Source organism: Mobula birostris, chromosome 11, assembly GCF_030028105.1.
Source record: "Mobula birostris isolate sMobBir1 chromosome 11, sMobBir1.hap1, whole genome shotgun sequence".
NCBI classification, from domain to species: Eukaryota; Metazoa; Chordata; class Chondrichthyes; order Myliobatiformes; family Myliobatidae; genus Mobula; species Mobula birostris.
The window spans coordinates 63399107-63421691 of record NC_092380.1 but is presented as its reverse complement, the minus strand read 5'-3'; the positions used below and the strand labels follow the sequence as shown (position 1 = coordinate 63421691).

The 22585-nt window shown below is 41.0% G+C and overlaps 1 protein-coding gene across 2 annotated transcripts in view; it reads right to left on the bottom strand.

Annotated features, from left to right (window-relative positions):
- Positions 1 to 3831: 3831 nt before the first annotated feature.
- The window catches only part of LOC140205137 (inner centromere protein-like), a 35810-nt gene continuing 17056 nt past the window's right edge, over positions 3832 to 22585 (bottom strand). The window contains exons 10-19 of one of the 2 annotated variants that reach the window (XM_072272378.1): positions 21480 to 21603; positions 19066 to 19200; positions 18522 to 18631; positions 16077 to 16197; positions 15849 to 15968; positions 12714 to 12907; positions 10122 to 10230; positions 9116 to 9316; positions 5976 to 6129; positions 3832 to 4210 (exon numbers count right to left, since the gene is read on the bottom strand). In XM_072272378.1, the coding sequence (XP_072128479.1) occupies positions 4005 to 4210; positions 5976 to 6129; positions 9116 to 9316; positions 10122 to 10230; positions 12714 to 12907; positions 15849 to 15968; positions 16077 to 16197; positions 18522 to 18631; positions 19066 to 19200; positions 21480 to 21603 (1474 nt within the window). In that variant the 3' untranslated portion in view covers positions 3832 to 4004. The remainder of the gene's footprint in view (positions 4211 to 5975; positions 6130 to 9115; positions 9317 to 10121; positions 10231 to 12713; positions 12908 to 15848; positions 15969 to 16076; positions 16198 to 18521; positions 18632 to 19065; positions 19201 to 21479; positions 21604 to 22585) is intronic. The other variant, XM_072272379.1, reaches the window with a different exon arrangement.

Here is a 22585-nt window from a genome sequence, read left to right as displayed (position 1 = left end):
GCTGGCTGCATAAATACCTTCAGAGAGCAGGGCATGGTTGCTGGATTGTTCTTCTCCTTACTCCTTGTATCCCTTGCTCTGCCTTCTGTTTCCTCACCTGAAGCCCTGCCTTGTCTTGCCGGTAACTCTCGCCTTGCCTGAAGTTCTGTCTTGCCTTGCTTTGCCTGAAGCCTTGCCTTGTCTTGCTGTCTTGTCCTGGAGCCACCCTGTACCTAGTTCCCTTACTGTCCCTTGCCTCCACCCAGGTAAGCTAGGCTGTCTTGCCGTTACCTGGGGTTGGTTCTGTCCCTTCCTATACCTTGCCTCCGTCGGGTGGTGATCCGCGCCCTGCCCAGGAGGAGCCAAGCCTCGCCTCAAACCTCCAGCCAAGCCTCGCCTCTTGCCTAGCCTCGAACCTGAAGACTCCAGCCTCCTGCCCAGCCTCGAGCCTGAAGACTCCAGCCTCCTGCCCAGCCTCGAGCCTGAAGACTCTAGTCTCTAGCCAAGCCAAGTCTCTAGCCTCTAGCGAAGCCAAGCCAAGTCTCTAGCCTCGAGCTTCAAGCCTGAAGACTTCAGCTTCCTGCCTCCTGCCAAGCCTCGTCCTTGCCCTAGTTCTGGGGTCCGAACCAGAGGCAAGACCCAGGTACTGCGTCCTTGTCCAGTCTCTGGCTCGGAGTCCAAGCCCGGGCTCCTAGCTCTCTTGTTCAGTCCTGTTCCAGGTTCCTGGTTTTCCTGTCCATGTCCTTGCCATCGCCCTGTATCCTAGTCCTGTCCCTAGTACTTCAGTGTCTGTGTTTTGCACTTGGGTCCATTCCCAGCCACCGCCGTATGACAAAACTGAGCACAGTACTCCAAGTGGGATCTGATCAGGGTCCTCTATAACTGCAACTTTACCTCTCGGCTCCTAAACTCAATCTCATGATTGATGAAGGCCAATGCACCGTATGCCTTCTTAACCACGGAGTCAACCTGCGCAGTAGCTTTGTGTGTCCTATGAATTCGGACCCCAAGATCCCTCTGATCCTCCACACTGCCAAGAGTCTTACTATTAATACTAAATTCTGCCATCATATTTGACCTATCAAAATGAACCACCTCACACTTATCTGGGTTGAACTCCATCTGCCACTTCTCAGCCCAGTTTTGCATCCTATCAATGTCCCGCTGTAACCTCTGACAGCCCTCTACATTATCCACAACACCCCCAACCTTTGTCATCAGCAAATTTAATAACCCATCCCTCCACTTCTTCATCCAGGTCATTTATAAAAACTACAAAGAGCAGGGGTCCCAGAACAGATCCCTGAGGCACACCACTGGTGACCAACCTCCATGCAGAATATGACCCGTCTACAACCACTCTTTGCCTTCTGTGGTCAAGCTTGTTCTAGATCCACAAAGCAATGTCCCCTTGGATCCCATGCCTCTTTACTTTCTCAATAAGCCTTGCATGGGGTACCTTATCAAATGCCTTGCTTAAGTCTATATACATTACACCTACTACTCTACCTTCATCAATGTGTTTAGTCACATTGTGGATTTTATGAAGGTTCAGGCTGATCACTCCTTACTGCACATACACAGCTTCTCTGGAGAGTTAAGAGCACGAAATTTCTTGGAGTGCACATAATGGAAGATCTCACCTGGTCCCTCAACACTACCATTTTTGTCAAGAAAGCAAAGCAGAATCTCCACTTTCTGGAGATTGAGGCTTCCCCACTGCCCTCCCCCATTTTAACCAATTTTGTACAGGGGCAATATGGTGAATGTCCTGACCAGCTGCATTGCAAGTACTGTGAGGGGTCTCTCTTCTACCCTTTGGAGATATTTATCTGGAGTGCTGCTTACACTGGGCCCTCAGCATTGAGTGATCCCTCCCATCTGTCCAATACTCTTGAAACCCCCCTCCCAACCATCAAGCATGTATGGAAGCATTTGACCAAGAACTGTTTGGGAAGGAAACAGCTTTTTTCCGCAGGCTATAAAACTACTCAACTCCCACCACCACCCGGTTCTCATCATGCATGTGGTGGCAGTAGTGTGATACTGTTTATTTTTTAATTTGTATCATAATGCATCTCATTATTTGTGGTAATATTACTTCTGATTTATATGTGTGAGTTACTGTATATGCATGTACTTTGTTGTGCAACTTGGTCTGGAGGAATATTGTATAATAAACTTGAACTCGAAGCCTGCAGGTCTTAGGGGGCAAAAATCTTCAATTGTATCAAGTTTGATGTGAAGACAGGGATTTTTCCTACTGTTCCACCCAATCAGTACTCAAAACTCAAAGTTGCACCAATTCAAAAAAAAATTGTTGCATGAGTGACTTGAATAGTGTCTTTGTTATAATGGGTAGCAAAGCCTTTATTTATATTTTCACAAAATGGTATGTACTCAAATTAGAGGCTCAATACTGAGCAAGGAATTTGCACTTTAGTAGCAGAACTCTACCACTCTCAGGCAGTTGTTCGGATTAAATTTGAATCAGTTGCTTGAGATAAATGACTTCTCCAAATGCATTCCAGCAGCTCGATTGGTGAAGGTGTATGATCAATCAGAAGTTATTTAACACAATATTATTTGAACAAGGAGCTGAGTGTTTGACTGAGAGATTAGTGTGGGAGAAACAGACCAGGTTACACTAGAAATACGGTGAGACTATAGACTTAATCAGTTTAGCCTCATGTGCCTCCATAAAAGGTATTCAAACAAGTTGTAGAGAGGGAGTAATAAATGAGAGTTCTGCTCAAGAGAAAATGATGGGGAGAGCAGAATAGGAGGGTTAATGGTCTATTTTTTTTTGCTTCTTTGCTCCAGAATAATCCTTTCATCTTAGTTTTACTCTGTGGCGCGTGGCCAAGTGGTTAAGGCATTGGACTAGTGACCTGAAAGTCGTGAGTTCGAGCGCCAGCCGAGGCAGCGTGTTGTGTCCTTGAGCAAGGCACATAACCACTCACTGCTCCAGTCCACCCAGCTGAAAATGGGTACTGGCAAAATGTTGGGAGGGGTTAACCTTGCAATAGACTGGCGTCCATACTCTCAGTCACTTCACGCCACGGAAACCGGCATAAGCACTGGCCTGATGAGCTACAAGGCTCAGGACAAACTAACTTTACTTAGTTTTACTCAGTATTGCATTTCAACTAATGCAGCAATTTTGTTGTTTTTTTAAAAAACAATCTAAAAACCTCACAAAATTAATAGTCAGGAACTTAAAGGTACACATTTTCATCATAATATAGCCTTTGCTGACAAGATTTTAATAGACTAATAAAACACTTGTCAGGCCATGATAGACAAGGTATCATGTAGCTCAGCTTCTCACTCCAATATCATAATAAAAGAATTGTGCACAGTGCCACAGGTGTAGCATCTGAAACACAAAAGGCTTTTTGTTACTATTATCATCTGGCGAGAGCAGGACTCCAGGGGCAGTTCAGACATCTTATCCAACTGAAGATATGTACACAAAATTCTAAGCAGCAGAAGAGAATGGTTGTGATTTTTTTTTGTAAATGAAACTGTATCTCATCTCCAGGAGCATGAACTACAGTAGAAAATTTGAGATTTTCCCAGTGCTTAGCTGTAAGTGAGCAAAACAGATTTCAACATGCAACGATGCCTCCACCATTGAGCATGATTTGAAGTTGGACCTTGTTATTCCAGCTGTATGGTACAGCCCAAGTATTAGTTACTACACCATTAAAGCAACTTTGATGGACATGGCTCATTCAAATATCAAGCTCTGGCAGGTGTGTAGTCAGATGCACAGCATAGACCCCAGTATTTTGCAATTACACCACAATCCCAGCTTCTATTTGGTACAAAAATTTCAAAGTGGACCCATGCATAAAAAGGTTGCTGAGAAACAGATGATTGATATTCCATTGGAAGTCTTTATCAGCTATATACATATACAAAGAGAAGATAGTAAAATCATGATATAGTAGTCAAGCAGAGGATTGAAGAGACAGTTTCACATTTTACAAAACTTGGATTGTTACTGTAAAGTATAAAATTCAGTATTTCTTAAAGCTATAGGGTACATTAATCCTGTTCAATAGTGGTGGTGAATGCCACACTGCAGAACTAGTGCGTTTCAGATAACGTGGTTTGCTTTTACTGAAGATGGTTTCAAGATTGGGTGGTTGAATGACACCAAAGAATTTGTCCAGGTCAATGGGATGATAATACTGCTGTAAGAGGGCTTTCTGCAGTTCTTTACCTGATAAGAGAAAAAAAAAAGTCCATTACAATTCAAACTTTAAGTGTAATACAGAAAATAGAAGTATTTGTTATAGTTCAAATTGTATATGCAAAGTAATTTAGTTGATACACTTGCTCTTTTGATGTCTTGGGGATGAAAAGGCAGGTGAAATATAATGAAACTGTTTCTTGCACTAATGTGACTGCAAATGATTGTTCCAGTAATTTGAATTTTACCCCCAATACTCAATTTTGAATAGTTAGATTCTTGAAGCAACACATGCACACTCCATCTGAATGTCTGCTGCACCCCCACCCCACTCCCAAATTCACACACACTCATCCTGCATTGGTCACTTTTCATCTTTTATTGCTGCTGTCTCACAGTTATACCACTGCTTGTTTTATTATAGTAGTGCCAGTAAGATTATACTGTCCTACATAAACATGCACCTAACACCTTATATCAACCTGTCTACCTTCAGGCCATGCCAGTCAGGGACATGTGTTGATATTATTTTTGTCACACACAGTTATAGGTACTGTGTTTTGCATCTTGGCCCCAGAGGAACAATGCTTCGTTTGTGTATAGGTGAACGACAATATACTTGAACTTAAAGAATCTGTGCAGAACTGATTAAAATAGCTCAATCAAAATTTAGAAGCATGTGAAGTTCAGAATGAGTTATTCTCTAGGCCCAGCATTTTTAAACTAAACATCATGGTTAAAAAAAGTCTCCTAGGACAGTAGTTCCTTCCTTCATTGCAACATTATATTTAATTATGGGGGTTCATTATTCCAAAGCTTCAAGTGACAAGGTATCAGGGACCACAATGACAAGCCAGGAAACTAAAGGCCGGTGAGCCTATCGTTTTTGGGAGCATCACATGCAGTTCTGGTTTTGCAGCAAAAGGAGGTTATTAAGCAGGAGTGGTTGCAGAAAAGTTTCACAAGGTTGTTACTGGGACTGGAGGGTGTGAGTTACAAGAAGCTGGGCATCTACCCCGGAGTGTAGAAGGCAGAGTGCTAAACTTATACGAGGTATACAAAATTATGCAGCTTAGAAAGGTGAATGGTCATAGTCTCTCCCCCCACCTCCCATCTGAAGGTAGAGAAGTTTAAAGCTAGATGGCATAAGGTTTATATTTTAAAGGTTAAAGGGGACCCAAAGGACATTTTTCACTGCAGAGGATACTAGGGTTATGGAATGAGCCGCCAGAAGCAGTAAAACTACAACATTTGGACAGTTACATTAATGAGAAAGAGGGATATTGGCCAAACGCAGGAAAACTGGACGAGGAAGATGGATGTAGATCAAATGCAGGGAAATGGGACTCCGCATGTACAAGTTTCTACTCTATATAACACCCAAAAAAAAAAAAAAAAAAAAAATCACCCTCCACCTGCAACAACTACTGGTCAATAAAAACTTGAGGGAAGTCTCAAAGCTTTTCATTTTAGTGAAATGCAAAACATTTGTCTTCTATCAAATTCTTTAACATAGAAGACATGATGATGCCTTAAGAAGGTGGCATCCATCATGGAGGTACAGGAGCCTGAAGAGAGACTCATCATTTTAGGAACAGCTTCTTCACCTCTGCCATCAGTATTCCAAACAGTCTATGAACCCTCTCTTAATATTTTGCTCACTTTTTGATTTATGTTTTATATATTATTATAACATGTATAGTATCTTTTATGTATCTTTTAATGCTGCTGCAAACTTCTCAACATGTTGATGATAATAAAACTGATTATGATTATTTAATTTGAGATCACTTACCACTTGCCCAAACAGGGATCGGCTTGCGTGGTGCTCCCTCATCATCAGTAGAGTCATCACTGTTCAAGTCCATTCCATAATCGTCCAAATTTACTTTCGGTATCTTGACTTTAGTATTGGGAGTCATTGTGTAAGACTCTGGAGGTGGGGTGTGCTAGAAAACAAGTTCATCTGTTAAAACTCAAGATTTTTGAATAATCATTTATTCCCAGCAAAGCCTAATTAAAGCATCTTTCTGTGGTATTAAACAGGAAATTAGAAATGTGTGCAATAAAGGAACAGCAGTTATAATGGGTGACTTCAATCTACATGTAGATTGGGTGAACCAAATTGGTAAAGGTGCTGAGGAAGAGGATTTCTTGGAATGTATGCGGGATGGTTTTTTGAACCAACATGTCGAGGAACCAACTAGAGAGCAGGCTATTCTGGACTGGGTTTTGAGCAATGAGGAAGGGTTAATTAGCAATCTTGTCGTGAGAGGCCCCTTGGGTAAGAGTGACCATAATATGGTGGAATTCTTCATTAAGATGGAGAGTGACATAGTTAATTCAGAAACAAAGGTTCTGAACTTAAAGAGGGGTAACTTTGAAGGTATGAGACGTCAATTAGCTAAGATAGACTGGCAAATGACACTTAAAGGATTGACGGTGGATATGCAATGGCAAGCATTTAAAGGTTGCATGGATGAACTGCAACAAATGTTCATCCCAGTTTGGCAAAAGAATAAATCAAGGAAGGTAGTGCACCCATGGCTGACAAGAGAAATTAGGGATAGTATCAATTCCAAAGAAGCAGCATACAAATTAGCCAGAGAAAGTGGCTCACCTGAGGACTGGGAGAAATTCAGAGTTCAGCAGAGGAGGACAAAGGGCTTAATTAGGAAGGGGAAAAAAGATTATGAGAGAAAACTGGCAGGCAACATAAAAACGGACTGTAAAAGCTTTTATCGATATGTAAAAAGGAAAAGACTGGTAAAGACAAATGTAGGTCCCCTGCAGGCAGAAACAGGTGAGTTGATTATGGGGAGCAAGGACATGGCAGACCAATTGAATAATTACTTTGGTTCTGTCTTCACTAAGGAGGACATAAATAATTTCCAGAAATAGTAGGGGACAGAGGGTCCAGTGAGATGGAGGAACTGAGCGAAATACATGTTAGTAGGGAAGTGGTGTTAGGTAAATTGAAGGGATTGAAGGCAGATAAATCCCCAGGGCCAGATGGTCTGCATCCCAGGGTGCTTAAGGAAGTAGCCCAAGAAATAGTGGATGCATTAGTGATAATTTTTCAAAACTCGTTAGATTCTGGACTAGTTTCTGAGGATTGGAGGGTGGCTAATGTAACTCCACTTTTTAAAAAAGGAGGGAGAGAGAAACCGGGGAATTATAGACCGGTTAGCCTAACGTCGGTGGTGGGGAAACTGCTGGAGTCAGTTATCAAGGATGTGATAACAGCACATTTGGAAAGTGGTGAAATGATCGGACAAAGTCAGCATGGATTTGTGAAAGGAAAATCACGTCTGACGAATCTCATAGAATTTTTTGAGGATGTAACTAGTAGAGTGGATAGGGGAGAACCAGTGGATGTGGTATATTTGGATTTTCAGAAGGCTTTTGACAAGGTCCCACACAGGAGATTAGTGTGCAAACTTAAAGCACACGGTATTGGGGGTAAGGTATTGGTGTGGGTGGAGAGTTGGTTAGCAGACAGGAAGCAAAGAGTGGGAATAAACGGGACCTTTTCAGAATGGCAGGCTGGGATGGCAGGCGGTGACTAGTGGGGTACCGCAAGGCTCAGTGCTGGGACCCCAGTTGTTTACAATATATATTAATGACTTGGATGAGGGAATTAAATGCAGCATCTCCAAGTTTGCAGATGACACGAAGCTGGGTGGCAGTGTTAGCTGTGAGGAGGATGCAGAGTGTCTTGGATAGGTTGGGTGAGTGGGCAAATTCATGGCAGATGCAATTTAATGTGGATAAATGTGAAGTTATCCACTTTGGTGGCAAAAATAGGAAAACAGATTATTATCTGAATGGTGGCCGATTAGGAAAAGGGGAGGTGCAACGTGACCTGGGTGTCATTATACACCAGTCATTGAAAGTGGGCATGCAGGTACAGCAGGCGGTGAAAAAGGCGAATGGTATGCTGGCATTTATAGCGAGAGGATTTGAGTACAGGAGCAGGGAGGTACTACTGAAGTTGTACAAGGCCTTGGTGAGACCGCACCTGGAGTATTGTGTGCAGTTTTGGTCCCCTAATCTGAGGAAAGACATCCTTGCCATAGAGGGAGTACAGAGAAGGTTCACCAGATTGATTCCTGGGATGGCAGGACTTTCATATGAAGAAAGAATGGATGAACTGGGCTTGTACTCGTTGGAATTTAGAAGATTGAGGGGGGATCTGATTGAAACGTATAAGATCCTAAAGGGATTGGACAGGCTAGATGCAGGAAGATTGTTCCCAATGTTGGGGAAGTCCAGAACGAGGGGTCACACTTTGAGGATAGAGGGGAAGCCTTTTAGGACCGAGATTAGGAAAAACTTCTTCACACAGAGAGTGGTGAATCTGTGGAATTCTCTGCCACAGGAAACAGTTGAGGCCAGTTCATTGGCTATATTTAAGAGGGAGTTAGATATGGCCCTTGTGGCTACGGGGGTCAGGGGGTATGGAGGGAAGGCTGGGGCGGTGTTCTGAGTTGGATGATCAGCTCATAATAAATGGCGGTGCAGGCTCGAAGGGCCGAATGGCCTACTCCTGCACCTATTTTCTATGTTTCTATACTCTTCTCTTAGGTTTCCTTCCTCCCATTCTACTTATCTGTTTTCGAACTAGCAATGTTAGTTTGCCACCGTCTTTACTAGTCATGCAAATCTAGATTTCAACTACCTCAGCAACACAGGCACTATTTCATCTTGTAGAAACACAATATAAAATATTTAGTCTTGAGCCATTAGTATTAAAACAAAAATGCACATGATCATTTACTGAGCACGTTTCTCACAGCCAACTGGCATTCACAAAAAATGTCTCTACAAATCACACTATAGCAATGCAAGTTTGGAAATACTAAATAATTGTAATAAAATGCAAAGCTTAAAATCAACAAATCTGTTCATTTCACACTCCTCCCTAACACTTACATGAACCTCCACAGTCACATTCAGTATATTTTTGCTTGCAACTTCCTTCTCAGCTTTCTTGTCTTGTTCTTCCTTCCATTTTCTTTCCTCATTTTCACGATTTCTCTTTTCATTTTCTTGTTGTTCTTTTATTTCCTGCTCCTTTCTAATCTTCTCTTTTTCTAAACGCTGTCTTTCCAGGTCTGCCAATTGTTTTTCCTCCTACAAGAAACAATAACCTTGAGGGCTCCTATATTAGTTGAGCTACAAGTGTAGAATACAAATAGTTGCTAAATTCTAGGTGACATCATCCTACAAGGTGGGTTCATTTGCTTGAACAAGTATGTAATCTTGTCAGACAAGCATGTAGTCAGAACTTATAATGTGGAAAATTTGATACTGAAGAAAACTCCTTAACTTCTGAACCGCTAACAGGAACTGAATGGCAATAATGCACATTCAGCAAGATTACTCTCAGAGGGGTGAACTTGTAGGATGCATTTAGAAGAAAGTCATGTTTGCAAACCTGAACTTGCCCTAAACAAGAGGAACTGTGGTTAATACCCTGAAAAAATATTATGATAATCTTCAAAAGTTAAAGATTATTCCACTCCAAAAGTAGTGATTAGTTAACTAGCCACAGCACAAATGAATCAGATAACATTTGGATCTATGCTATTCAATTAAATGTATATATTTTTATGATTTAATGGGTTCTGTTTATTCAAGTTGAGGTTATTAATTTCTGATTTACATGTTTTGTGCTTTAATTACCCCTTTACTGCAGCAATTATAACATATTCTAAACATCAAATACAAATAGAAATAAAAAGCCTTACTGGAATTGACAAAAGCCCTACTCCACCCCTCCACCCTTGCTTCTCAAAAAGCTACATACAGTGCACTTGCTTCATTATCATCCAAGAAATAAAACCCTTTTGGAAGGTGGGGCATGAGAATAAATAGATAGAGGGGAGTTTAAGAAGCAGGTGGTGCCTCAGAATTCCTCAAAGATAAAGATTCCCACCTGCTTTTCCTTTTCTCGTTCAGCCTGGAGTGCTGCATCTTCCCGTGCTGCTCGCTCCAGTTCTCGCTGGAGCTGAAGAGCTCTCTTTTTCTCCAAATATGCACGTTCTCTGTTAGAAGATAAATACACTACTCAATCTGAATCGTGCACAATTCTACTTTCAGGGAAATATATTTGATTGAAAACCCATCTCCAGCTCCATTAACAAAGGAAATTCTAACCATCAAGAATCTATTAATAATCAAGATCTAATTTAACAACTTAGAACCTTAAATTTTGTTTTGTTATTTATGTGCATCCATTTTTGGTGGTCTTAACAAGTTCAAGAGCAAGAGGCAAGCCAAAGATTACTGGGGTTTATGGGTGAAGTGTGGATACTGAAAAGGAAGAAAATATCTTTAGTGTTGTGTCCTTTAAAATCTATTTTTCTTGCTGGAAAGGTGACATGCTTTCCTCAGCATAGAATTGAATTGAAACAAAACAAAATACTGGAGGTACCCAGCAGGTCAGGCATCATCTGCATGGAGAGGTTAACATTCCAGGTTGATGGCCCTTTCTTCTGAACTGTTAAGAAAACAAGTGAATTGAACCCCCAAAAAGGAGTACAGATTGGGCAAAGATCAAGATGATCTGGGAAAAGTGGTCCAAAGACATGCTAATGATCTAATGATAGCTGAACTGTCTGGAAGAATGTTAGAGAGACACGAAAGGGGGTAGTGAGAGAAAGCAAAAAATAATGGTGGAGGTGAGAGATCAATGTCACTCCCCTCTTCAAGAAGGGAAGCAGGCAGAACAAAGGACATTATAGGCCAGTTAGCCTGGCCTCAGTGGTTGGGAAGATGTTAAGAATTAGATCTCTGGGCACTTGGAGGCACATGATAAAATATGCTAAAGTCAGCATGGTTTCCTTAAGGGAAAATTTTGCCTGACAAATCTGTTTGAATTCCATGAAGAAATAACAAGCAGGATAGACTGGGGGGGGGGGGGGGGGGGTGGAATCTGTGGATGTTATGTACTTGGATTTTCAGAAAGCCTTTGACAAGGTGCCACACATGAGCCTGCTTAACAAGATAAGAACACATGGTATTACAGGAAAGATACTAGCATGGATAGAGCATTGGCTGATTGGCAGGAGGCAGGGAGAATAATGGGAGCCTTTTCTGATTGGCCGCTGGTGACTAGTGGTGTTCTGCAAGGGTCGATGTCTGGACCACTTTTTTTATATGTTGTTTGTCAATAATTTGGATGACTGACTAATTTGGATGGCTTTGTGGTCAAGATGAAGATAGGTGGAGCAGGTAGTGTTGAGGAAACAGGGAAGCTGCTGAAGGATTAGGAGAATGTGCTAAAAGGCAAATAGAATACAGTGTCAGGAAGAGTATGTTCATGTACTTTGGTAATAGGAATAAAATGGCAGACCATTTCCGAACAGGGAGAATATTCAAAAATCTGAGGTGCTCTAAGAAAGGATGTGCTGACATTTGAGAGGATTCAGAGGAGTTTCATGAGTATGATTCTGGGAATGAAAGGCTAATTGTATGAGGACCGTTTGATGGCTCTGGGCCTTTACTAGCTGAAATTCAGAAGAATGGGCAGGGGGAGAGAAAAAGAGATGGATCCCATCGAATGTTGAAAGGCCTAGATAGTGGATATGGAGAGGATGTTTCCCATGGTGGAGGTGTCTAGAACCAGAGGGCACAGCCTCAGAATGGAGATGAGGAATTTCTTTAGCCGGAGGTTGGTGAATCTGTGGAAGTATTTGCCGCAGACTTCTCTGTGGGGGCCAGGTCATTGGGTGTTTTTAAATATGGAGTTCAATAAGTTCTTGATTAGTTAGGACATGGAAGGTCATGGGGGCGAAACGCAAGAGAATGAAGCTGAAAAGAAAATTGATCAGACATGATGAAATGGTGGAGCAGACCCACTGGCTGATGTCCCAATTCTGCTCTTATGTTTTATGGTTTCGTATATCAGTTGCAGGAAATTTTAAGAAAAAAAACAGACAAAAAGGTCTGAAACATGGCCTCTATGCATAAAGATGCTGCCTAATTCTGCATTTTCTCCTCAATTTATATTTCCAGCATCTCCAGCTTGTTTTCTTTTTGCTTTTTAAACTTACTTCAGTGGCGCTAACCACTGCACCAAAATTAAATCAAATCTATCAAAAAAAGTATTAGAGTTGCAAAAGCAAGAATATTGAATAAAAAGCTTTTGACCAAAATTTAAAATACACAATTTTCCACTTTTCAAGTGTTCCACAACAGGACCATTTTACCTAGCTTCCAATTTAAAATCACGAATGTTAAAATATTTTAAATTATTGTGCTGGCATTAGAATTCCACCGACATTAAAATTTGTAAAAAATATTATTTAATTTCATTTGATCCATGCATATTCAGTAAACTATTATGTCTTCCACCCAACCTGGATTTACAGACAGAGTATTTGGAATTGTAAAACACTAGTAAAGTACAGGTAGTTCAAAAAATATGAAGTTAAGATCATTAGTGAAGAGCATCATGAAGATCATATTGAAGAATTTGAACTAAAAGTTATCTATAAAATATCCTTCTAAAACAACTGACTCATACTTCTCTGCTTGGATTTTCTCCTGTTCTTTAATCCTTTCCCTCTCCCTCTCTACAGCCAGTTGGTGCTCACGCTGTCGCTCTCTCTCTAGCTCAGCTTGCCGCTGTTCTTGAAGCTTTCTGGCTTCTACCATCTTACGTTGATGTTCCAATTCCTCCTGCTTCTTCTGCTGCAACATTATTTGCCGTTCTTCCTCCTATACGGGCAGGTAGTGAGTAAAATCCAGTTTCAGAATTTAGCATTTAGACACTAGCCAACTGCAAAATTAACAGTGTTAATCGAAAGAATTGGAAAATATGTAGCCCAATTGGCACACTGTACAAATGTTGCAAAGCTCATGTCAAAACTGCTCAATCAGTAGAGCAGATGGCAGCAAACAAAACCTGCAGGTAGAATCCTTGTAAACACAAAATACTCTGCAGATGCTGGGGTCAGAGCAACACTCAACACACAGGAGGAACTCAGCAGGTCGGGCAGCATCCGTGGAGTCTACTTTTCCTGTAATTGCATCAAAAACAGAATCCAGCAACACTGAACCTAAAATAATCAAATTAATAGGACTAAAACAAGGATCAATGAAAAAAATGATAACCAGAAGCTATAGCAAATAGTAGTTGAATTTGAAATTTAAAGCAAATTTGATTGTTTTGGACCACAGCGGAGTGGTCCAACCTCAGCTGTTTAAAGCAAGACTTTACTCTCTGCAAATTTGCTAGTGAGTAAATTTGCTGATGACACAAAAGTTGGGGGTGTTGTGGATAGTGTGGAGGGCTGTCAGAGGTAACAATGGGACATTGATAGGATGCAAAACTGGGCTGAGAAGTGGCAGATGGAGTTCAACCCAGATAAGTGTGAGGTGGTTCATTTTGGTAGGTCAAATTGATGGCAGAATATAGCATTAATGGCAAGACTCCTGGCAGTGTGGAGGATCAGAGGGATCTTGGGGTCTGAGTCCATAGGACACTCAAAGCTGCTACACAGGTTGACTCTGTGGTGAAGAAGGCATACAGTGCATTGGCCTTCATCAATCATGGGAAGGAGTTTAAGAGCCAAGAGGTAATGTTGCAGTTATATAGGACCCTGGTCAGACCCACTTGGAGTACCGTGCTCAATTCTGGTCGCCCCACTACAGGAAGGACGTGGAAACCGTAGAAAGGGTGCAGAGGAGATTTCCAAGGATGTTGCCTGGATTGGGGAGCATGCCTTATGAGAATAGGTTGAGTGAGCTCGGCCTTTTCTCCTTGGAGCGACAGAGGACAAGAGGTGACCTGATAGAGGTGTACAAGATAATGAGAGGACAATTTTTTTTTTCATTTATTTTATTTTATTTTTTTTTTTTTTAAAAACGCAGAGTGGTCAGTGCGTGGAATAGGCTGCCAGAAGCAGTGGTGGTGGCGGAAACGATAGGGTCTTTTCAGAGACTTCTGGATGGATACATGGAGCTTAGAAAAATGGAGGGCTATGGGCAGGGCCGGATTTAGTGGGGCCAGGGAGGCCGATGGGCCCCTGCTGACACCGTAAAATGCTGCTGTACCAAGCAAAAAAAAAAAGGCAAGAGCAAGAGCAAAGGTCGTACTGGTCTGAATATCAAAGCTGTGGACCAAGACATTGGTTTAGTACAATACATAGGCTATAAACTTACAGGCCTTAAGAGGGAGGACAGAAAGTAATGCAGATTCTTAGTTTGAAGGACAGCATCTAAAGCATTCAAAAATTGACCTAGGTTTAGTAAAGTTATGAGGGAGACAAAGTATGATGTACCCAATCTTAAATCTTTATTTAGCTATTGCTGCACCTACCGTAGGCCTCATTTCTCAAATGCCAAAGCATTTTTATCTAGGTATTTTTCTCAACCGTGTGTTCTGAGAAAGTAAAATGGAAATGAGAGACAAAAAGACCAAGAGAGATGGCACTATGGCAAACTAGGAAACCTGACAATACTACAACAATCTTTTTGAAAAATGAGATCTAGCACATAATAACCTATGGCTGTGCTGTGTGACTTGCAGAGTAGACACACTGACTCGAACTGTTTTTGCAGTTCTGTATCTATTCTTCCGCTGTCAGACACTAGTGTAATGTAGGACAGTATAGTTTCCTTGTGGTGTTTGCTATTTTCATGCTCTCCTATGCGCTCAATGGCATGTTTCTAGTCACTAAAGCCAGTTTGGAAGATGGACTGACAGTTACCATCACTGAAGATGCGGCATGCAAAACCAAACACTCAGCTGGTGGAAGGGGAATATAAGAGCCTTTGCCTTGATATGTTCTCACCGTTCACGAGCTGGCGTTTGAAGTGAAATTTGGAGAAAAAACATCTCTGCTGTTTGTATACTCGTTCCAAAACTTTGATATCCACATCCTTATTCTGGCAGGACTCCGGTCCTTTCTTAGTCCAGTAAGCTTGGACTGAATCATCTAACGTTTCCTTTCCCCAGCGAGCAGGATCAGTGCTGTAAGGATCCTCAGTAGCGGCAACGTTTACATTAATGGTAGCCCAACTTGGTTATTTGGAGGCCTCTGTGGTTGGGAATCCCAAAGTCATGCTCTCTGCCTCTTCAACGTTAGCTGCTGACTGTGGCAAGGACGGTGGTCCTGTGCTAAGGCTGGTGCTAGCGCGAGCTGTTGAACAAGTCGCCATTTGTCCACCGGTCTCAGACTGGGACAAGAGCGATGGTACTGCTGCATCATCGAGAACAGGTTTAAAAAATTCTGTCAATTTCAATGCTTCTTTCTCACAGTCCTCTTTTTCTTGTTCCTTTTTTCTCTTCTGTGCTCCACTCTCGTATTTTTTTTTGTCTGCCATGATGATAGCTACCTATTTTGGGCCCCTTGTAGTTCTGGCCCCTGGGCTGCAGCCCAGCCTAGCCCTGCCTATAGTCCGGCCTTGGCTATGGGTAAGCCTAGGTAGTTCTAAGGTAAGGACATGTTCGGCACAGCTTTGTGGGTCGAAGGGAATGTATTGTGCTGTAGGTTTTCTATGTTTTTATGTCTAAGTAAATCAGGCTCAAGTAAACATAGGTGTAAGCCAAAGAGCAAATTTTCCATAGAATTGTGCAAAAGAGAGACCAATGTATTAAATAAAAGCGGCAAGTAGATAGCTGAATAGAATGCGATTCTTATGTACTTAGCCATACCAACTGTTGCAACTTCTGTTTTCGAGCTTCTTCCTCTTGCCGCCTTCGAGCTTCTGCTTCCTCCATCCTCTTGGTAACTACTTTCTTTTTTCCTTTTTCAGCAAACCTTTCTTCACGTACCTGTGAAGGGAAGCAGAATGTATCAACTCCAAGTAATTATGTACACTCAATGGAAATGAAACTGGACTGTCACGACCTTTTAATTATATCAAGTCAGCATCAAAATACCTTTGCATTCTTCTCATCAATCTGAGCAAACTTCTGCTCAATTTTCTTTTTCTTCTCCTCCTCTTGCTGTTGAACTCTGGATCGGGTTTCCAAAAAACGTTTAACTTGCATTTCCCGTTTCCTGTACAAGATAAAAATCTGGTTACTTTTAGCAAAGAACAAATCATACTCAATTAAATCATGAGCACATAGTGCATGGGGTTAAATAAAGATCGTTCATTTGAAGATAGTTTTTAAATCCCCAGTGTCCTTTGGAACAGAGGAACTTCAGATGGCACTCAGTGGGTTGAGTAAGGTGGGCAGAGACAAAATCCCAAGATAATGAAGTATATATAGCAGGTGGACTAATTAAAGACTTCTCATACAACTAACCTGTTTCCTTATTTAAAAGCATCAAAATTATGCTGAATAACTAATTAATAGTCTACTAGAAAGGATTTATCTGTACTCAAAAGGGCATGGTTTAGGAAGAGTCAGCATGGCTTTGTTCATAGGAAATCCTGCTCACAAAGTTAATATTTTTTTTAAATATAAAAAAGATCTAGTAACTAAACATGTTGATGTAGTGAAGGTGGAACCTGTCTGCCTGAATTTCATTAAGGCCAATGAGTTTCAGGGTTGGCTGGCCATAAGATCCCCAGTTGGGCAGTAATCAGAGGATGGAGTTGCTTTCTGATTGGAAGTGTTCATTGGCTTATGGCCCAGTGGTGGGCCTTTTATTTCTGCAATATACTGAAACCCCCTGGTTTCCTTGGCTGCTTAAGTCTAGGGAAGACACTCTCCAGTCCCACCAAACTCATGAGATTGAGACAGCTCTCCTGGCCCAAACCACAGTTTGTGTGGATGCTGTGTAATTTGCTACCAGTTACAAATTAGTGCCGTGAAATACCAGACAGCACACTGCATACGATTAAAGGAATTATATTTATGAATCTTAACTGAAGGGGCAGTAAAGAAAATACGAAAGGGCCCTTTTTAATTAAAGAGTCAAATGTGCTCATCTTGAACTTCTCGGCCATTCACACGCTAAGCCCTCTGTCTGCATGAAAGCTCACACCACCTTCCAAACGTCGCCCGCAATCCAGCTTGAACAAACAGGTCTCCCACCGGGTCGTATCCTACGACCAGTTCTCCCCAGCGTCTCCCCTCTTCATCTACCACCAAACAAAAGCCCCAAGACCAACCTCCATGTCCCTCACAAAAAAAACCTCCTCCCAGTTCCAGCATTCCAATTGGATGGCACAAATTCCTCATCATCCCTCATCTTCAATAATAACCCAGACAGGCTGAAAGCAGAACAGACTGCTCTTACAGAACTGCTAAATTAAATACCTACAGCACAACAATAAAGATGTGAACCAGGATATTACAATACATTAATGACTTGAATGTGAATGTTGGAGGTGTGATCACCAATTCTTGTTACTCTAAATGCACTGGTGTTAATGATCATCCAGAACAACTGAATATTGATCATATGGCAAATTGATTTTATCAATATAAAGTTTAACTTTAAGGTTATTTTTTGGGGGAGCAAACAAGTTTAGAAATACATTCTGGTGTGTTGGGGCATTATATTTTCCTAGACTCTGGGCATGTGGAGGGAGGAGGATGATTTCAAGCCTCAAGATGATAGATGAAGCCAGGTGAGTGGATGGGGGAGGGGGGAGGGGGGGGAAGAGAGAATGAAGAAAGAACCATAGAGATGACGGGTGGAAAAGCTAAAGAGTTGGAGAAGGAATCTGATGAGAGAGTAGACCATGGGAGAAAGAGAAGGATGGGCACCAGGAGGTGGTGGTAGGCAGCTGAAGAGAAGAAGCAAGAGATGTGCTAGAGTGAGGAAATGAAGGAGGGTGGAAGAAAATTACAGAAAGTTGGAGAAATTAAACAGACCTGTCACAATGGAAATGGGGATTGGAATTTAAATGGTTGAGCACCAGAAAAATTACTTCCCTAACACTCCTGAATGTCCGGCATACTGCAGATGTCTTCCACTGTGAAGACTGATGCAAAATACCCATTCAGTTCCTCTGCCATCTCCGCATCTCTCATTACAATATTTCCAGCATTGCTTTCTAAAGGTCCTATATCCACCATCAACTTTTTTTACCCTTTATATACTTAAAAAAGCTATTAGTAATACAAAACCCAGGCATTGAGGGTTATGGACCAGGTAAATGGAGATGCAAACAATGAAAGTATGGATATGGCGGGCCAAGTGGCCTAGTTCTGTATTGCCCATCCCTGCAACTAAGTACATAGTTTCTCAGATAAGGAAAGACCTGTATATAGGTGATCTCACAAGAATCATATTTAATTGGAGTATGACCATGCCACTTGTTTCAAATACTCTTAAAGTAATCTTAAAGAACCTTAAAAATGGTTCTCATTTAGAATTCTGTCTTCATTTTCAGTCTATTCCACTGCTAGATCTTTTGCACTTACTTTTTACACTCTTCTACTTTACGCTTCTTCTGTTCCTCAACTTTTTGTATTCTTTCTTCTTCCTGTTCCCGTTTCTTCTTATGATTTTCCAGACGGACCCTTTCCAGATCCTAGAGAAAAAAAAACAGGAAAGTTAGAAAAACTTTCATTACGTGCAATCGTTGCTTTTTATTTCAAATTGCAATGGTACTTCAATATTGGGACCTTTTGTCAAAGGCAATGTATCGCACAGGGGTATTATGAACATAAATTTGACACTGAAACCTCAAATAGACATTTTATCATATGGCTAAATACTTTGTCAAAGTTGAGCTTTCACAAAAAATAAATATGAAAGCATTTATTGAAACCAACACCTTAGATGCTGAAAACTGATCGAGAATGAAATGAACTGAGACTGAGATAAGGAATTACTCAGAATGCCAGTTTCAACAAATATAAAGGGTCTTAGATTTGTGAAAGATTACAAAGATGAGTTTTGAAAATGTGCCTTTTATTTTTAAGTCCGGTATACATAATTACTGAAGAAACAAATTGCTCGTACCTTAGGATCAACTTTCAGTGGAGTATTACGTTTTATGAAGGACTTTACCACCGTGCGGCTAACTGAAACAGGAGTCATCAGCAATTGATTCTTCTGGACTGTATGGAGGAAACTCTTGTGCTTTGGTTGAACCACCTACGAGAATAAATTGTTCATTAGAGAGCCAGAATAAGATAACAAGTCAAAGTATTTTAAGGAACATTTATAAATCTCACTCGTGTCCAAAATATTAAATTTACAAAATTTGGAAGAAGGATGAGAAAGACTAAGATAGTCAAAGGCTGTCAACTGTCTTGTAGCAGGTTGACTTCAAGTATTAAATGGAGATAAACAATTTGGAAGGAAAAAGCAAATTACTAAAAAAAGGTAAAGGACAATCTGGTAGTACTTGAATGACAGGATGACAGACACTAAATAACTACTGTATATGTAAGTGGAGATGGTCTTCAAGGAAACTCTGCGTTACCCTTTACACCTCCAGAAGACCTCTCGTGATTAGGCTCGGATTAATCAGGGGCTGCTGGGCAGCGCAGCTTGAAGGGCCTATTCTGCACTTATCTCAATAAATAAAGACAGATCTGTGTTTGGTACACTGGCCTTTTTGCTACCTTTTTCTTCATTTGATTGGAGCCCCCACTTGGCTTCACCAAACTGTAAACAATGTAGGGAAATTTTGTTTTAAGGTAAAGGCTCCCTTGTTAATTTCAAAAAAAAAAATCCTGACAACTGTTGTGTGCTACATACCATCCCCCTTCATTGTCTTTTCTTACCTATGGAACTCAACTATTATTTTCTTAAATTTTAATTTTTTCCACTTATTCTTTTATGTTGCCACTCTGATTATACCGTCAATGTTATTGCTTCCTCAGATGCATGTTAAATTTTCAATTATTTTAATTCCTGCCACAGATTAGCTACCTGCACTTCAGCCTTTTCTGTTTGCTTTGCAGAACTTCACATTAATTACTCAAAATATTTTTACTTTGCAAAGCAATTCAGGAGGGGCAATCTAAATAAGAATTAGGATTATCAAGTCTGGTGAAAGCACCAATCTGATGGGAACCAAAATGTAATGTGTAATTACAAATAAAAGATTGTGCAGATGCTGGAAATCCAGAGTAACATATACAATATGCTGGACAAACCCAGCAGCATCTATGGAAAAGATTAAAGAGTCGGCATTTTGGGTGGAGACCCTTTATCAAGACTGGAGGGGAATGGAAGAGGCCAGAATAAGAAGGTGGGGGGAGGGGAAGGAGGACAAACTGGAAGGTAATTGGTGACATCAGGTGAGGTGAAGGGTAGTGGGTGGAGAGTGAAGTGAGAAGCTGGAAGGTGATGGGTGGAAGAAAGGGCTGAAGGAGGAATTAGAACAGAAAAAGTAGGTGTAAGTAGGAGAAGTCACTGGAAGTTAGAGAAATTGATGTTCATGCCATCAGGTTGCAGGCATAATGAGGTGTTGCTCCTCCAACCAGAGAGTGGTGTCATCATGGCAGTAGAGGCAGCCATGGACAGACATGTCAGAATGGGGATTGGAATTAAAATGGTTGGTCACTGCTAAAACCCGCTTGTTGTGGATGGAGCGAAGATCCGCCAATCTACTTCCGATTTTATCAATGTAGAGGAGGCTGAACAGGATACAGTGTGTAATTCAGTGCAAAAATGTTCATACACAGAATTGACTATTCCAAGGAAAGAAAATGACTGTCTAATTACAGAACAACCCTGAGGACAAGCAAGGACATAGACATAATGGACAGTAATTTGACATTAAACGCTAGGAAATGATACGCACTTCAGTTGGTCAGCATTGCCTTTTAAGCATTTAGGAAAATTATCTAGTTAAAAAAGAAATGAAATATGTAACAGCCTTCAGAAAAAAAAATCTTTGTGATTATGAGAGATTCAGTATACAGTAGAAATAGAAATATGGTAGAGAGTCTTATCCCCACGATAGAAATTTCTGATAGAGGCATAGGCACAAGGTGAAAGGGGGAAGTTTTAAAGATGTGAGGGGCAAGTCTCAGGCACTTCCAGAGGAGGTGGCAAATACAATAATATTTCTTAGACATTTGGGCAGACAAACAGGCAAGGGACAGCGGAACATAAACCACATGCAGGCTGATGGGGATTAGTTTGGATTGGCCTCATGGTTGGTGCAGATCTGGTGGAGAAAAGGGTCCAAAATTTAATTAAGAACATAGCATCAGAAAAAGAGTCAAAGGAACTAGAGTTGGATCTCGTGCTCAAGGCAAGTTCATGGGGAAGGCCTGCAGTGAAATAGAATTGGAAGTTTGAGTTCATAACTGGCTAGGCTACAAGTGAAGCAGTAGAACAGATGGTCTCAATTTTCACAAAAAAATAGATCTTGAGCTCCCATGTATTTCAAAAGGCTAGAACATCGAGAACAATACCTTATTAGTTGTGAAGGGTGGTGGTGGTGAAGGAGTCTTCTTTCTTGGCGAAGAATTCTCTTTTTCCAATTCCTCAGAATAATCATCTGAATTTGCCACTGCATACTTGTAACTTCGCTTCCGCCTAAGAGATAATTAAGTTAATGTTGCAAATAAGCATGACAATATAAACCTGCGTTACAAAAGATAATCGCAGCTGTACTGTCAGATCCTGAATTCTTGACTGGCTGAGCATCATTGACCATTAATCATGCATGCACACTGTAAAATAATTATGTAATTACACTGTGGTTCCTTTAAAAATTTTTGATTTTCTCTTTACCTCGTCTCTGTACAATACGTTAACGGAACAAAAACTTTAATGGACTATCTTACCCATATTTATATATTCATCAGCAAAAAACCCAATCAATATCTCATTCCTCCCAAATGCAAGGTTACAACTATTTATCTCCTGGACCACTTAAGAATTTAGAATATTACTGTAGCACTTTTTTTTTTTCTTTACCACTAAACAGCAGCCCGAATTCAATTCCACATCAGGGAACAAAAATGTGAATAGGTTTATAATTTTATGTTTCAGGGTATAAAAGCATTAAGCTATCAACCTGTGTAGGCATTTTCAGAGAGCTATGGCATTGAATGTCCCTCTACACATCAACATTATTAATGGCCTTGCCGTTCAGTGTACTATTCCTTTACATTTGATCCCCAAAGTTCAGAACTTCACATTTGGCAGGTGAAACTCCATATGCTTTTTCTCCACCCATATCTCCCGTATCTGCAACTGTTCTATATCCTTCGGCGGTCTTCTATGCTATACAAAACACCATCAAGCTTTTAGTTGTATATTATATTTGACCTTGCCTGGTGTCTGCACCCACACCACATCCCCCACCCCCTCACATCCCATCTTCTCTGCCACCTGTCTCGCACCTCTCTCTCAGTGCTCCACCCTCGCCATTCCCAACATACCTTACTCCCTCCAGATTTACAAACTCGCTGTCACTCCATGTTGACAAATACAATACTGTGCAAAAGTCTTAAGCACCCCATCTATATACATGTGTTTAAGTCTTTTGCACAAAATATGTATGTGCATCTTG